The 16,868-nt window shown below is 45.4% G+C and overlaps 1 protein-coding gene across 1 annotated transcript in view; it reads left to right on the forward strand.

The window, feature by feature from the left end:
• The first annotated feature begins 1,476 nt into the window (after positions 1–1,476).
• GFRA4 (GDNF family receptor alpha 4) overlaps positions 1,477–16,868 on the forward strand; it is a 701,474-nt gene continuing 686,082 nt past the window's right edge. The window contains exon 1 of the mRNA XM_073611024.1: positions 1,477–2,322. Within this exon, the coding sequence (XP_073467125.1) occupies positions 2,274–2,322 (49 nt within the window). The 5' untranslated portion in view covers positions 1,477–2,273. The remainder of the gene's footprint in view (positions 2,323–16,868) is intronic.

Raw genomic sequence — 16,868 nt, forward strand, 5'->3', positions numbered from 1 at the left:
GAGGCGGGGCAGCTATAATCTTGGGATTTTTTAAAAAACACAGATTTTTACATACTGTTCCTGGTTTTATTGAGGCTGGCAATCCTGATGGGGCCCCTTAGTGGCATGGGGCCCTCGGGCAGTGCATATAGTGAACTTGGTGTTGAGTTATTCACTTTTAGGCTATTTTCACACTGGGGCGGGAGGGCGCCGGTGGTAAAGCGGCGCTATATTTAGTGCCACTTTACCGTCGTTTTAGCGGCGCTATTCGGCCACAAGCGGGGCGGTTTTAACCCCCGCTAGCGGCCGAAAAAGGGTTAAAACCACCCGCAAAGCGCCGCTGCAGTGGTGCTTTGCTGGCAGATTTGCGGCGCTGCCCCATTGATTTCAATGGGAAGGGGAGCTTTAGGAGCGGTGAATACACCGCTCCTACAGCGCTGCAAAGATGCGGCTTGCAGGACTTTTTTGACCGTCCTACAAGTGCACCTCTCCAGTGTGAAAGCACTCGGGCTTTCACACTGGGGACACAGGAGAGCTTTACAGGCGCTATACAGGCGCTATTTTTATTTTTAGGGCTGTAGTGCCTGTAAAGCTCCTCATTGTGAAAGTAGCCTAAAGTCATCACAGAGGACAAGGGGGCACACTTTACAAAAAGATTTCATCTCTAAATACGGAAAGGTTTCTTCACAGTAAGAGCTGTGAAAATGTGGAATAGACGCCCTCCAGTGGTTCTGGCCAGCTCAGTAGGTTGTTTTAGGAAACTGGATTTTTTCCTAAATGTACATAATATAACTGGATACGGACATTTATAGGTAAAGTTGATCCAGGGAAAATCCGATTGGGGATCAGGAAGGAATTTTTTCCCCTGCTGGAGCAAATTGGATCATGCTTTGGTGGGGTTTTTCGCCTTCCTCTGGATCAACTGTGGGTGAAGGATTGTGTATATGGGATTGTATTTGTTTTTTTTTGGTTGAACTAGATGGTCTTTTTTCAACCTAACTATGTAACTATGTAAAGCTCCTGGGGCGGGGCAAATCTAGATGGGGGGGGGGGGGGGGGCTGGCTGATTTTAGCCTTGCCTAGGGCAACACAAAACCAAAATACTGCAGCTGCAGACTTATACAGCAGTGAATGGGACTTTCACAAAACATTCACTGGTTTTGAATCAATCACTGCCATATCAAACACATGCACCTGGCAGTTTCACCTGCAACCAGCCTTTGGTGAATGTTAGATTACCACAATATGCCCCTTAGGGTTTGCATCTCCTCCTATCTTACCAGTAAATAATAATGTCGGGATTCTAGAGGTCATCCTTCAGAAAACTGACAAAGCAAGGTGCACTGGTGCAGGCAGCAGCCCCCCATCTCATCTGACCTGTGTGCTGGGCAAATGTTTGCTGGGGGTCCCCCCTGAGCAACCTCTCAGCTGCAGCCCTCTCCCTGCAGTCCCCATCTTAGGGTGCTCTCCTCCATGTGATTGATAGACTGTGCTTGCTTTCCACCACTGTCAGGCAATGTACAAGTGAGGGAGGATCTGCTGATGGAGAAAGCTGCTGCTCCAGACGATTTATGGCTGCTTCTGTCCCTTTAAAACCCTCCAAAGCTGTGTGCAGTGACAGGCAGCAGAGACCAGCTCTGTTCTAGCGCTGAGCCATAGACCTGAGGCTGCCAGTGCTTTGCCTTGCATTGTGCAGAGCTGGAGCGCAGGATGTAATCACAGCAACCAGCCCAGCAAGCATCTGATTGACAGCAGCAGCAGCAGTGTGTGTGGATCTAAAGGGTACCTGTCATTGTGCTGACCCCCCCAAGGACCTGCTCAGGATAATACAAGGATCCTCTCTGTCTTTTTTTTTTGTTTGTTTGTTTTCCACCAAGGATACCTCCATCCTCTCCTCTGGACTCCTACAAGGATACCAAGGCACCACTTCTCAGGATTTAACCTCCCCACCGAGTCCATAGCCTGGATCTCCATCCTCTGTGATCTCAGGATCCCACATCCCTGCCAGGATACCCCCCTTGTCCATCATCAGCAGGATCTCCTGAAAGTTCTTGCAGGGAGGAGAGTCTCCTGTGTGGTGTGGCTGAAGTTTGCAGCAGGGGGTGCAGTGAAACTTCTCCTGGCCACATTTGGATGTAGAGGCTCCCAGGTCTGATCTGAAGGGGGGGAATGTGTATTGTAAGAGGTGCACAAGTGATCTGGGAAGAGTGTGAGGTCTCTACCTGCAGAACCTGGAGCTAAAAAGCGAAGTCCTGGTCCTACATTCCAGTCTTTGTGCCAAGGGATCTGTCAACATGAGTTCGGTCAGGCTGTTTGGTTGTCTTCTGCTGCTCCTCATCTTTGGTAAGTGCTACGTTTATTTTTTATTCCTTACATACAGGCAATGGGCTGTGTTTTGTAACTAAACTGGCATCGCAGGCATTTGAGCTGGATTCAACTATGCATTGGTTGCGCTTGCAAGGACTGGATTTGCAGTGCCATGGTAGAAACCTGGGGATAGTGCCAGGATGAGTTGACACTGCACTGAGATGAACCATAATAGATGAGCACCTGGATGGGGACGGTGCCATTATGAGTTGACACCCAGTACATGGGCATCTGACTGGGGACAGTGCCCCCCCCCCCCCCCCATGAGTTGAAACCCAGTAGATGGGCACCTGACTGTGGACAGTGCCATTATGAATTGAAATCCAGTAGATGGGCACCTGGCTGTGGCCAGTGCCATCATGAGTTGAAACCCAGTAGATGGGCACCTGGCTGTGGAAAGTGCCATCATGAGTTGAAACCCAGTAGATATTCACCTGGCTGGGGACAATGCCATCATGTGTTGATGCTGCACTGAAATGAACACCGGGTGGTTTGGCACCAGGTTGGGGACAGTGCCATCATAAGCTGGCACCCAGTAGATGGGCAGCCGGCTGTAGACACTGTCATTATGAGTTGACAGGAGATGGATATCTGGCTGGGGACAGTGCCTTCATAAGTTGACACCCAGTAGATGGACACCAAGCTGGGGACAATGCCATAATGAGTAAACACCTAGAAGATGGGTACCTACCTGGGAACAGTGCTATCATGAGTTGACACTGCACTGAGACAAACACCCAGTAAATGGGCACCTGGCTAGGGACAGTGTCGTCATTAGTTGACACCCAGTAGATGGGCACTTGGCTGGGGACAGAGAGTGCCATCATGGGTTGACACCCAGTGGATGGGCACCTGGGTGGGGACATTGCCATCAAACGTTTAAACGCAGTGGATGAGCACCTGGCTGGGGAAATGTTATCTTGTGTTGACACCGAGTAGATGGGCACCTGGCTGGACAAAGTGTCATCACCCAGTAGGTTGGCACCCGGCTGGACACATTGACTTCATGAGGTGGCACTGCACCGCATGAGATGAACACCCAGTAGATAGGCACCTAGCTAAGGACAGTGCCTTCATGTGTTGATACCCAGTAGGCTGGCACCTGGGTCACATTGACTTAATGAGATGGCACTGCACTGCATGAGATGAACACCCAGTAGATGGGCACCTAGCTGAGGGCAGTGCCATCATGTGTTGACATCCATTAGATGGGCACCTGACATCACGAGTTAACACTGCACTGAGTTGAACATCCAGTACATGGGCACCTGGCTGGGGATAGTGGCATCATAACCTGACACTGCACCTGTCTAGTTGTCTGGCATGGTGCAAGCTAGTTAACTGAGCATATGCAGGCTGGCATGGTGGTGGAGAGGAATTTATAGAGAGAGACTGGCACAGAGCTGGAAACATTGAGCTGGCATCTTTTTCTTGAGTTCTATGTGCATTTATATAGATACCCTTGGTAGGTTTGAGACAGATCTGTTGTGATGGCACACTGCTACTATTAAAATGGCATTTCTTGTTATTAAACTGGGTTTGTACAAGGGGTAGCCCCAATGCTCTGTTGTACAGACGGGCACTGTCAGAATCGTATGGTGTATGTGTGCTGCCACCTGCATTTCACTGTGCAGGGGGCAGAGACTTGGCTCAATCCTCATTCCGCTGGTACTGTGCATGTAGTAATGCCATTATGTGTGGGGACTGGCATCCTGCTGGCAATATACTGGGGGGGGGGGGGGGGGGGTCAATGATACAAGTGATATTTTTTTGGATCTGTAGATTCTTTCCCAAGGGTGCATTGTGCCGACAATTAAAATGTGCAGCGCAGCTACTACTGTATGTATAGGAAGATTGCTATAGACAGGGTGGTGGGCAAATTGGGAGTGTGTGCTTTAGATAATCCAATTCAAATATTGAAAACATAATACTTTATGGTATGACCTGTTCTGCAGAGCGTTTGTATATTATACTTATTCATCCTTGCAACATTTGTATCATACTGCCAAACACAAATATAATGGTTTTATACGGAAGGGAAGCAGACAGTGTCTGTGTATAGTTTATATAGTTATAGTACACAGAGAGACCATAGGCATAGAGATAGATAGATAGATAGATAGATAGATAGATAGATAGATAGATAGATAGATAGATAGATAGATAGATAGATAGATAGATAGAATAATGAACATAGAAAATGAAAGAAGAAATCTGAGAATTTTATATATATGTACATTTATATAAAACATGAATTGACTGTAAGCTCTTTGGTTTTACCTCCTTGCATTTTATGTGTCACTGCATGCTATCTTGCTATTTTTATAGCCCCTGTATCTCCTTGCTTTTCTTAGATCACTGTTGCTGTTCTTTTAATCAATATTAATGGCAATAATAATGTAGTAGGCAGTCATGTATCTTTCAGTGCACTTTCATACAGGCTGGAAAGAAAGCAGCATGCATACATCCTATGCATATGCCCAATTGTGCTTATCACATATTGCATTACACTCTCCTGTGCTGAACATATTTGCACTACACTGTCTCTCTAACATTTTACTATAAACTGTCACTGTGCTCATCACAATATTATGCTAATCATATTTGCACTACATTCGTATTGTTTCCATCATATTTGTACTTCGGTCTCCTTGTGCTCATCACATTTGCATTACACTTTCCCTGTTCTCAACATGTTTCTCCTATATATTCCCCCTGTGCTCATCACATTTCCACTGCACTCTCCCTCTGCTTATCATTTTGCTCTACACTGTCCCTGTGCTCATCACTTTTTCACTATACGCTGTCACTGTGCTCATCGTATTTGCAATACAATCTCCCAGTGCTCATTATGTTTGCACTATACTATCCTTGTGTTCATCACATTTATTCTACACTGTCCCTGTGCTCATCACTTTTGCACAACACTGTGCTCATCACAATTGTACCACCCTCTCTCACTGTGCTCCTTGCATTTGCACTACCCACCCTTTAGCTTTGCTAATCGCATTTGCACTATAAATACCTTGTGCTCATCTCATTAACACTACACTTTCATTGTGCTCACTGCACTGTCCATGTGCTCATTACAATTGCACTACACTCTCATTGTGATCATCACATTTGTACCACCCTCTCACTGTGCTCCTCGCATTTTGTACTGCCCTCCCACTGTGCTCATCAAAATTGCACTACACTGTGCCTGCGCTCATCACAATTGCACTACACTGTGCCTGCGCTCATCACAATTGCACTACACTGTGCCTGCGCTCATCACAATTGCACTACACTGTGCCTGCGCTCATCACAATTGCACTACACTGTGCCTGCGCTCATCACAATTGCACTACACTGTGCCTGTGCTCATCACAATTGCACTACACTCTCATTGTGATCATCACATTGTACCACCCTCTCACTGTGCTCCTCACATTTTGTACTGCCCTCCCACCATGCTCATCATAATTGGACTACACTGCGCCTGTGCTCATCACAATTGCACTACACTGTAATTCCTACCCACTTTTTGAGATGGGAAGGAGGGACACCTATCAGCAAAAATATGTAGGTATAGGACCCCCCATCATGCACCTTTAAAAGGAGAATTATACAAAAAAAAATTGTTAAACCCACAAGTGCTTTTTTTTTACCACTACTATTTCTTTATATTGGCTTTTGACATTTACAAATGCAGCAATTTAGAAACTGAATGTAAGGTTTAGCACTGGGAAACACGTTTTGAAAGATAAATAGTGCATTTGATATTTATATTTTTTATATTTTACTATATAGGTCAGACCAAAATGAGGGAGAAATGGGGAGGAAAGAGGGACAGGGGGACATTGTTCCAAATCAGGGACAGTTGGGAGCTATGCACTGTCACTGTACTCATCATATTTGTACTACACTTGTATTGTGCTCCTCACATTTGTACCACACTGTAGCTGTGCTAATCACATTTGCACTACACTCACTTTGTGCTTACAGTATCTCATTTACACTACTCCTTCACTGCGCTCATCAAAATTGCACTAAACTGTCACTGAGCTCATCACAATTGCTCTACACTTTACTTTTGCTTAGCAGTTGTTCCCTAAATTATCCCTGTGCTAAGGGCACTACATTCTAAGGGGGGGATTTATTAAAACTGGAGTATTCAGAATCTGGTGAAGCTGTGCATGGCAGCCAATCAGCTTCCAACTCTAGCTAGTTCAATTAAGATTTAATAATAAAACCTGGAAGCTGACTGGTTTCTATGCAGAGCTGCACCTGATTTTGCACGCCAATTTTAGTAAATCTTCCCCTATCTGTGCTCATCACAATTGCACAACAATGCCCCTGTGCTTATCACACTTGCTCTACACTCTCTCTTTGCTCATCGCTTTTACACTGCACTCTTCCTGTGCTTATTGCAATTGCACTGAACTCTCGTTATGTTCATCACAATTGCACTGAACTCTCATTATGTTCATCACAATTGCACTGAACTCTCATTATGTTCATCGCAATTGCATACCTCCCAAATTTTGGAGATGGGAATGAGGGACACCTATCAGCAAAAGTATGTGGGCATAGGACACACCCCTTGCCACGCCCCCTTAAAGGAGAATTGTACAAAAAAAACAAGGTTGGTTAAACCCACAAGTGCTTTTTTACCACTATTATTCCTTTATATTGGCTTTTGGAATTTACAAATGCAGCAATTTAGAAATCAGATGAAAGGTTTAGCACTGGGGAACACTTTTTGATAGATAAAAAGTGCATTTTATATACATCTATATAGATCAGACCAAAATGAGGGACAAAAGAGGAGGAATGAGGGACAGAGGGACATTGCTCCAAATCGGGAACAGTCCCTCCAAATCAGGGACAGTTGGCAGGTATGGCAATTGCAATGCACTCCCATTACGTTCATCGCAATTGCACAACACTTTCATTGTGTTCATCGCAATTGCACATCACTCTTATTATGTTCATCGCAACACTCTCATTGGGGTTGATTTACTAAAGGCAAATCCACTCTGCACTACAAGTGCACTGCAGGTGCACTTAGAAGTGCAGACTGTAGATCTGAGGGGAAGATCTGAAATTAGGGGAATCTCTGCTGATTTTATCATACAATCTTGTGCAAGCAAAAGTGCTGTTTTTTATTTTCCTTGCATGTCCCCTTCAGATCTACAGCGACTTGCAGTGCGCTTGGAAGTGCACAATGGATTTGCCTTTAGTAAATAACTCCCATTATGTTCATTGCAATTGCACTGCACTCTCATTATTTTCATCGCATTTACACTACACTCTCACTATGTTCATCGCAGTTGCACTACACTCTCGTGGGGGTTATTTACTAAAGGCAAATCCACTTTGCACTTCAAGTGCACTTGGAAGTGCAGTCACTGTAGATCCGAGGGGGACATGCAAGGTAAAGAAAAAACAGCATTTTTGCTTGCACATGATTGGATGATAAAATCAGCCCAGCTTGCCCTCATCTCAGATCTTCCCCTCAGATCTAAAGCGATCTACAGCCGCTGCACTTTCAAGTGCACTTGTAGTGTAAAGTGGATTTGCCTTTAGTAAATAAACCCCATTATGTTCTTCTCAATTGCACTACACTCTCATTATGTTCATCGAAATTGCACAACACTCTCATTATGTTCATCGCAATTGCACTAATTGTGACGTGCAAAAACAGAGCATAGTGCAAAGATGAACATAATGAGAGTGTAGTGCAATTGCGATGAACATAACGAGAGTGCACTACACTCGCATTATGTTTATTGCATTTGCACTGCGCTCTGTTTTTGCACATCGCATTTGCACAACACTCCCTCATTGCTTTATTGCACTCCCCCTGCCCCAATTTATCAAGGTCTGCTGCTGTGCAAAGCGTCTGTGCTACAGTATTTCCCAGAAATCTGCGAGGAGGCAGCGCCGTGTTCTCCCGCACACTCACATCAGCAAACACCGCCGAGTTCTTGCAGCCGCACACAGTTGCTATCTTGGCTGCCAAGCCTCCAGCTGTACCGTCCCCTTTATCTCTACTCTGCATCTCTCCCAGTGGATGTAATGTATTCTTTTAGCTGTGTGTCCTCTGCTCCAATTTCTCACTTCCTTTCAACATACTACCAGCAACCTAAAGTAGATCATCTTTATTCACAGGCAGCTAATTCTGATTCTGGACCCCCCCCCCTGGTCTTCTCCTCCCCCCCTGTCTTCTCCCCCCCCCCGGTCTTTTCAACCCCCCCCACGGGTCATCCCCCCCCCCCCCCCCCCCCCGGTCTTCTCCCACCCCCATGCTTTCTAATTCTTATCATAGCCCTCCTGATGGAGGATCACACATATCCAGTGGCTATTCTCTCAGCGCCTGCATGCCGTTATTTATCTAGACCTCTACTTCTTTCATCACCGTCTCTTCTGCTTTAGAAGTGCCAGTCGTCTTCCTTTCCTGCTACCCACAGTGTTCTGTGCAATAAAAGTGTACCTGTCTACACAGGGTATAGATATTCGCGCCTTAAAGTCAATCTTTGAAGCCTGAGCGCAGAGCTGCCAAACAGTTTGAAATCGCTTACAAATCATCTTCATTACTTACATTTAGGATGGCAAGTGAGCAGCGGTAAAACATTTGATTTTTTTTTAGTGCCTTTAAACCTCCATATCTGTACCAGAAATTGCTGATCTCTATAGAGAGCTCTGTGTAGCAACACAGAGCTCTCTTCTGTCATTCGCTCAGTCAATCAGCAGATTCCGGCCATAAATCATTAGGTGGGACCTGCTGATCGGCTTGTGTTGTAGCAAATGGCAGATAATTATTTGTGATGGCTGCCATGTTAGAGGATTTTGGAACATTAAAGCTGAACTCCGAGCACAAAAAAAAAAAAATTTCATTTAACCTCTTCAGCTCCGGAAGGTTTACCCCCCCCCCTTCATAACCAGGCCATTTTTTGAGATACGGCACTGGGTTAAGCCGTTTGGCCGGCTTCTGTCGGAACGAGCATGCAGCAAAAAAAAAAACAGCAGCTGACAGTCTCTGGATCAGCGCTCTCAACCAATGGCGAAGAGCGCTGGCCAAAGTGTTATGGCGGGGAGGCTGTCCATAAAAGAACAGCAGGGAAGGTTGCTGCACTAACATTAGATAGTTAGTACAGTGGCTGCCACCGCAACTGTCTTTTTTTTTCATTCAATTTCAATTCAATTCATTGGGTTGAACGAAAAAAAAAATGGTGTGTACCCGGCTTTATTTTAACTGACAGTTGTGCGGTCGTGCGACACTGTATGCCGAGACAGAAGTACAGTTAAATCACACTTGTTTAATAAAATAAAGTAAAAAAGGACCAACGTAGTCAAAACATAGCCAAAGTTCAGTAACCCAGAACGGATAGTTAGCCAAGCCAGAAGTCAGGGATCAATGTAATGAAACAGCAAGCAGGATCTGGAGCCAGAAGGGATGTCAGCAAAGCCAGTCTTTAAACAGGAAGGCAGGAGATGCTTCTTGTGATGTTGACCAAGGCGAAGGCAGAGATCCTCTCAACTGGACTGCTTAAGTGGGCAGGACTGACGAGCAGGATATGATCAACAGCTGAGTAACTGTGGAGAGATATGGGAGCTGGCAATTAGCCGACAGCTGAGCGGCCAGCTCAGAGAAGGAAGGGCTGAGCCCAGCCCTCACAAGAGATCTCTGTGTTGTTTACCACTCTCTTCTGTCATTCGCTCAGTCAATCAGCAGGTTCCGTCCACAAATCATTGGGCGGGACATGCTGATCGGCTTGTGCTGTAGCAAATGACAGCCGGCGCGCACCCCCTATCCGGAAATATTGGATCACATGCATGATCTAGCGCGGCGGGGCCACTCTGCCACAGTAAACCTGCACTAGGCGGTCCTTAAGTGGTTTTAAGCTGTCATGTGTTAGGGGTACAGTAGCTCTTGGAACTGCTCATCACTTTAGTAGCCAATCCAAACTTAACTCATATTCCATCAGTCATATTCCAGTGCAAGGTTGGATCTGGTCAGTTGTTATGAGGAAATAAAGACAATTCTTATAAATTGTTTTTTGGGGGGTTACAACTTATCAGTGGGGGAATACATATACATAGCGCCAGGGCTATTTACAGAAGTGCCAACAAGAATTTCTTTGCACTAGTTAAAGATTTCAGTGGTCCATGCACAGGGAATATGTTCAAAGCAAAGCATGCTCATTTAGCTATCATCTATGTGGAGTCTATAGGAGGGGAGCTATGATTGGCTGTGGACAGTTGTGGCTGATCAGCTGCAGCAGCCTTCCTCAAACTTTTTACCCAAGAGGAACCCTTAAAACAATATTCACGTCATGGTGTAATCCCTGCTAAAATTCGTTTATCAGGGGGCAGTGGGAAGAATGCCCCCTACCTTGGTTATCAGTGGGAAAAATACCCCCCTAAGGCTGGGTTCACACTATGTGGGGCGCGGGGCACAGAAGGGGTCCGGTGCATCCCCGTTCACCGTTTCAGGTCTGAATTAGGTCCGAATTTTTGCCTGAATTTGGACCTGAAATGGAACCAAAGAAGCACAAGACCCTTCTAAAGTGCACTCCGCGTCCGCCCTGGAGATATGTGAACCGGCTCCATGAGAGCTGGTCAGACTCTCCTGTCATGCTAACTGGATGTGGGGAAACCCGCATCCAATTCGCATAAGTGTGAAGCCAGCCTTATAGTGGTAGTCAGAATGCCACCCTTAAAGACAGCTAAAAAGATTATTGGAGTCATGCTGCTTGCTCTGTCGAGAGAGGGCAATCAGCCACAACTCAGAAGAACCCCTATCAACCCCTGCAGGAACCTTAGGGTTCCACTGAACCCTGGTTGAGAACAGCAGAACAAGAGTGTGGGCAACCAGTATCTGCCTTGACACAATCCATGGTGATTGGTGACTGACTGACCCATGCGCCTGTAAATTCTTGGGCATGTTTCTCCTTTGGGACTAATTTTACTGATGAATCCCCTTGGATGAGTTGCAAAACATCTTCAACATACAGAACCAAGTTCAACAGACTTGCAATGAGCCTACATGTATTGTCTGTAACTCCATAGAACACTTTATTGTGCAAAGCAGACAGAGAGGGCTCTCCACCTCCGGGAATCTCTGACGAGTTACGCTCCTTTCAGAGATTACTCAGAGGGTTTGAACCACATTAAGGTGAAGATGGCTAATATCTTTCTACTAAATATACCATTGTCTGATTACATGAAAAACCTTCACAGACATCCAGTAATTGCACACCTCGATTGGACCTTAAAGGACTCAAGGTGTTGAAGTTGGATAGGTCCTGCTGAAGGCAGTGGACAAGCCTTTAGAATCAAAGAACACTAAAAAAAGTAGCTGAAACATGGGAGCACTTCAGAGCCTTCTCATCATGGCAGGAGACACATTGGTATAATTTAGGAGCATATTATACAGGGATCTAAATATCAATGAGCAGGCCCGGACTGGGAAATAAAACAGGCTCGGGCATTCCGGATGGAGCAGCCAATTCCTCCAGGGATCAGGGGGGTCCCCACACTGCAACGCAAACCCACCAACTGCCGCCCACTGACATTCCCCCTACCTACTACCCTTCCCCCCACCCCAACTACTGCCCTCTCCTAACAATGACAGATGCCCTCCTCCAACCACCGCCCCCCCACTCACAGATCTTCACCACCCAACTACCAACCCCCACTGATAGACCCACAACCCCCCCAAATACAACCCCCTCCCTCCACTGGCAGAACCCTAAACCGATCCTCATGCTACAGCCGCTGTGAAATCCTGTATCCCCCGTCTATCACCACGGTTAATAACGATGACTTGTGACTGTGTTTCCGCTTGGCTGTCAAGGTGCCCGAGCTTGTGTCATGCCTGTGTCCCTGCCAACTATTAGTTAGGAGTTACCTGAGTATAGTTACCTTTTTGGGTGCAGCTCAGCGCTCGGCTTGTTTGGTCTAAATCCAGTGCATGTGCAGTTGCTGCAGAGGGCGCAGATCTTCACACTGCAACAGGAGAGGAGACAAAGACATGGCCACACAGTGGGAGGCGAGTGGCGACTGCAGCCCGTGTCAGCCCTGTCCAGACTGGGCCACCTCACCTCCCGTCGCGTGGCCTGGTCACCAGCAGACCGTTCCTGGCAGGACATGCGGCCCAGCGGCCCCGGCCCACCGGGCAAATGACTGGTGTGCCCTGTGGCCAGTCTGGGCTTGTCAATGAGGTCTAACCATGGTGTCTTCATTGGGTGGGGGAGTAGAGAGTCAAGAGATGTCTTACCCTGCACATAATGTAAACAGTTTGCAAAAGGTCCAGATTCCTTCCATAGTCATCATGAAACCAGCTATTGTCAGTAAGGATTTGAGGTTTATGAAGAACTAATGACTTCACTCAAACCTGACATATAAATGGGCTCTGACCCACTGGCTCCCTATGAATTTATGTCTACCTATCTTTTACACATTTTCGTTGGTAAAACCAATGTTTATTAGGAAGCAATTCTCATTAGGATGCTTTAAACTCATTAAATATAGAATCCAGCCTTTCAAAAAGCGGTGAAGTACATCAAGCCCCAATCCATCTCTCGTGGTCACCATATTTGGACAACCATCTCTAAAACTAACAAGCCTTATGCCGCGTACACACGGCCGAACTTGCTTTAGAACATGTTCTATATCTGAGTCCGTCGAAAATGCCAACAGAAAAAGTCAGATGGGGCATACACACGGTCGGAATGTCCGACCGAAAGCTCCCATCTGACTTTTTCTGTTGGGAAGTCCGGCTGTGTGTACGCGGCATTACACATCTAGTATCTTGGACAGTCTTGTTAACAGTGGGACTTTTACAAACTTTTAGGTAGCTGGAATATTATTGGTTGCTACGAGGATAGTCCTACTAAAAATGGGATGGAGGTATACAAAAGGAGATTGGTTTCTTTGGGTTGGACCTTCACCTTTCACCTCTTCCATGTTATAAAAAAATACCCTTTGTCCTTACCCATACACACCTGTCCTAGATCTTGAGCAGCCAGACCTTTAACAGATTGGACCACTGACCCAGCTTCTAAAGTATTTGTTGCTGACTGTTTACAGGTTCCGGTGCAATTTTTATGCTGTGAAATTGTTCCATGCCACCCATGCGCTGTGCTGACTGCAAGATGATAATAACTGAGCAGGAAAGTTATGGAAAGCCCAGACACACGGCAATGCTTGACTAATTAGGTATAAAGTGACCATTCAGTGGGATCGTTGGTTTGTCTATAGTCACCTTAAAGAGGAATTCAAACATTTTGATTTTAAACAATGCAGAAGGATTAGTAGTGCTACCATATTAAGAAAAAAAGAAATGGTGTCAACTAAATGAAGACGTAAAGCAACCTTTCCCAACCTTTTTACCCTGGAGGAACCCTGGAAATAATTTCTAGGTCTCAGGAAATACCTGCTAATAATAATAATTTTATCTACATTTCACAGTAAAATAGCGTCATCTGTAAGCTGCTAAAATAATAAAGAATATGGCATACCTAGAATATTTAACAACCAAATCCAAATATTTTTCAACACAAATGAATTAATAATAATGGCCAAAAAGAAACACAGTAGAAAAGTGTCCCCATACATTGATAGTTAGTGGGAATGTGTCCCCTTACATTGGTGATCAGTGGAAGTGTCCCCTTACAGTGGTGATCAGTGGGAAAGTGCCCCCTTAAAGTGGTGATCAGTGGGAAAGTGCCCCCTTACAGTGGTGATCAGTGGGAAAGAGCCCCCTTACAGTGGTGATCAGTGGAAAAGAGTCCCCTTACAGTGGTGATCAGTGGGAAAGTGTCCCCTTATATTGGTGATCAGTGGGAAAGTGACCCGTTATATTGGTGATGACTGGGAAAGTGTCCCCTTATATTGGTGATCAGTGGGAAAGTGTCCCCTTACATTGGTGATCATTGGGAAAGTGTCCCCTTACAGTGGTGATCAGTGGGAAAGTGTCCCCTTACATTGGGGATCAATGGAAAAGTGTCCCCTTACATTGGTGATCAGTGGAAAAGTGTCCCCTTACATTGGGGATCAATGGAAAAGTGTCCCCTTACATTGATGATCAGTGGAAAAGTGTCCCCTTACAGTGGTGATCAGTGGGAAAGTGTCCTATTACATTGGTGATCAGTGGAAAAGTGTCCCCTTACAGTGGTGATCAGTGGGGAAGTGTCCTATTACATTGGTGATCAGTGGGAAAGTGGCTCCCTACATTGGTGAATGATCAGTGGGTATGTGTCCCCTTACACTGGTGGTCAGTGGAAAAGTGTACCCAGTCACAAGCTTGGGGTGAGTCCAAGAGGACCTGGGCTCAGAGGAAGTAGGTTGAATGATGCTGACCATCAGAATGGAGGACAATACAAAGCGCCAATCAGTTATGGTGATCAGTGGGAAAGTGACCCCTTATATTGGTGATGACTGGGAAAGTGTCCCCTTATATTGGTGATCAGTGGGAAAGTGTCCCCTTATATTGGTGATCAGTGGGAAAGTGTCCCCTTACATTGGTGATCATTGGGAAAGTGTCCCCTTACAGTGGTGATCAGTGGGAAAGTGTCCCCTTACAGTGGTAATCAGTGGGAAAGTGTCCCCTTACATTGGTGATCATTGGGAAAGTGTCCTATTACATTGGTGATCAGGTTGAATGATGCTGACTATCAGAATGGAGGACAATACAAAGCGCCAATCAGTTAATGTGCTGATAGAAGGAGAGAGAAGAGTGACAGACAGTTGAGCTCATCACTGTGCTGCTTCTCTTTTCACTGGGGGCGGGTCCAGGATGACCTGAACCTAGAGAAAGTAAGTTGACAGCTGTTGGCCATCAGTGCAAGAACATCTAGTGGTAGAAAACGGTACTGCGGGGGGAAATCTCAGAGGAAGTGGGTTGAGCGCTGCTTACCATAAAACTGAGAACAGTACAAGGTGACAAACAACTCATGTGCTGGCAAGAAACATGGAAGGAGGAGCAGAGTGGCAGGAAAATGAGCTCACCACTGTGCTTATTCTCCTTTCACTGTCCAGTCACAGCTTGGGTCAGGTCCAGGATGACCTGGGCCCAGAAGAATTGGGTTGAAAGATGGTGGGCATAAGACTTAGGACATCTAGTGGCACAAAAATGTACTGCATGGAAAATCTCTGGACTGAAGGTTAATATTGCAGAAGAAGCTGTTTTTTATATCATCTTTTAATTTACTATTCATTGAAATCTTTCTTTTTTGTGGCAGAGCCCCGCTTTAACTATTTAGGGCTTTAGGAGAAGATATGCTACAGCCACGAGTAAACCAAAAATACCCTTTACGTCCTCTTCATCTCTGGTTACTCCACATTGCTGTGTAATCTTTTTCCTACTAGATGTGACTACCGAAGCAAAACATTACAAAATTCACTGTTTAACAGAATGGTTCTTTTTTTTTCTTTCTTTTTTTTGCTGTTTCCATCGAAATGACAAACACGAAAAATTGCAGAACGTTTTCAAGGAATGCGGCTACCTACCAATTCATTTGACTGGAAAAAAAAAAAAGTGGCACCTTTTAAGAGCCTCGATCCACGTTTACCTGGAGTGTGTTGTTTGCAGTCTTATTGCAGGGGATTATCATTAGCTTTTGGTATTAACATACCTTGATAGGGAGCATATTTAAATGGATTAATTTGCGGCGAGCTGATAATATTTGGCGAGATTAAGTCGTTGTGGTGGATCAGCTTACACCTTCAACGGTTTGGGATTTGTTTAATGGTATTTGAGAGAATGCTAATTTCAGGTTTCGTAGCGTTGTACCGGAGGAATGCGGAGGAGAAAAGGGGTTGGTGGTGAAGGGGTTAACATGCAAAACCTTTTCAACTTTTTTCTTTATTTAAACTAGAGTTGCACCGAAAGGAAATTTTGGGGCCAAAACCGAAAATTCAGGATCAAAGGTACGGCTGCAGATGGGCACAATGAGGCTTCAAATGGGCACAGTGAGGATGCAAATGGGCACAGTGAGGCTGTAGATGGGCACAGTGAGGCTGCAGATGGGCACAGTGAGGCTGCAAATGGCCATTGTTTACCGAGTCAATACGTTTTCACCGTTTTTTGTGGTAAAATTAGGTGCCTCGGCTTATATTCGGGTCGGCCTATACTCGAGTATATACGGTAAATCTATTATATTCAACGTTTTAATTAATGTCATGAATTAAAATGAATATGAATTTATTCTTGGCCATTATTGGCACCTTTAGCGCAAGAAAAGCTCAAGAAAAATACTTCTGTCGCGGAGTTAAAAACCTTGTTTGCTGCATTTTTGGTCAGCTAAAAAAAAAAAAACGCACCTCCCCGTTGAAATGCTTTGAAAACTCAACAAGAATGCATCAATAACGCACCCGCGGTACATTTATGATGCGGTTTTTGAGTCATATGACCTATGAAAAACACAACATAAGCACAGTAAAATTGCTGCAAAATTGCGTGCGTTTTCGGCGCCATTACCGGTACCGTTTTATTCTAACTGCAAAATGCCCGATATGTTTCGCCCGCCAAA

The sequence above is a fragment of the Aquarana catesbeiana genome, linkage group LG01 (genome assembly GCF_042186555.1).
Source record: "Aquarana catesbeiana isolate 2022-GZ linkage group LG01, ASM4218655v1, whole genome shotgun sequence".
Classification (NCBI taxonomy): domain Eukaryota; kingdom Metazoa; phylum Chordata; class Amphibia; order Anura; family Ranidae; genus Aquarana; species Aquarana catesbeiana.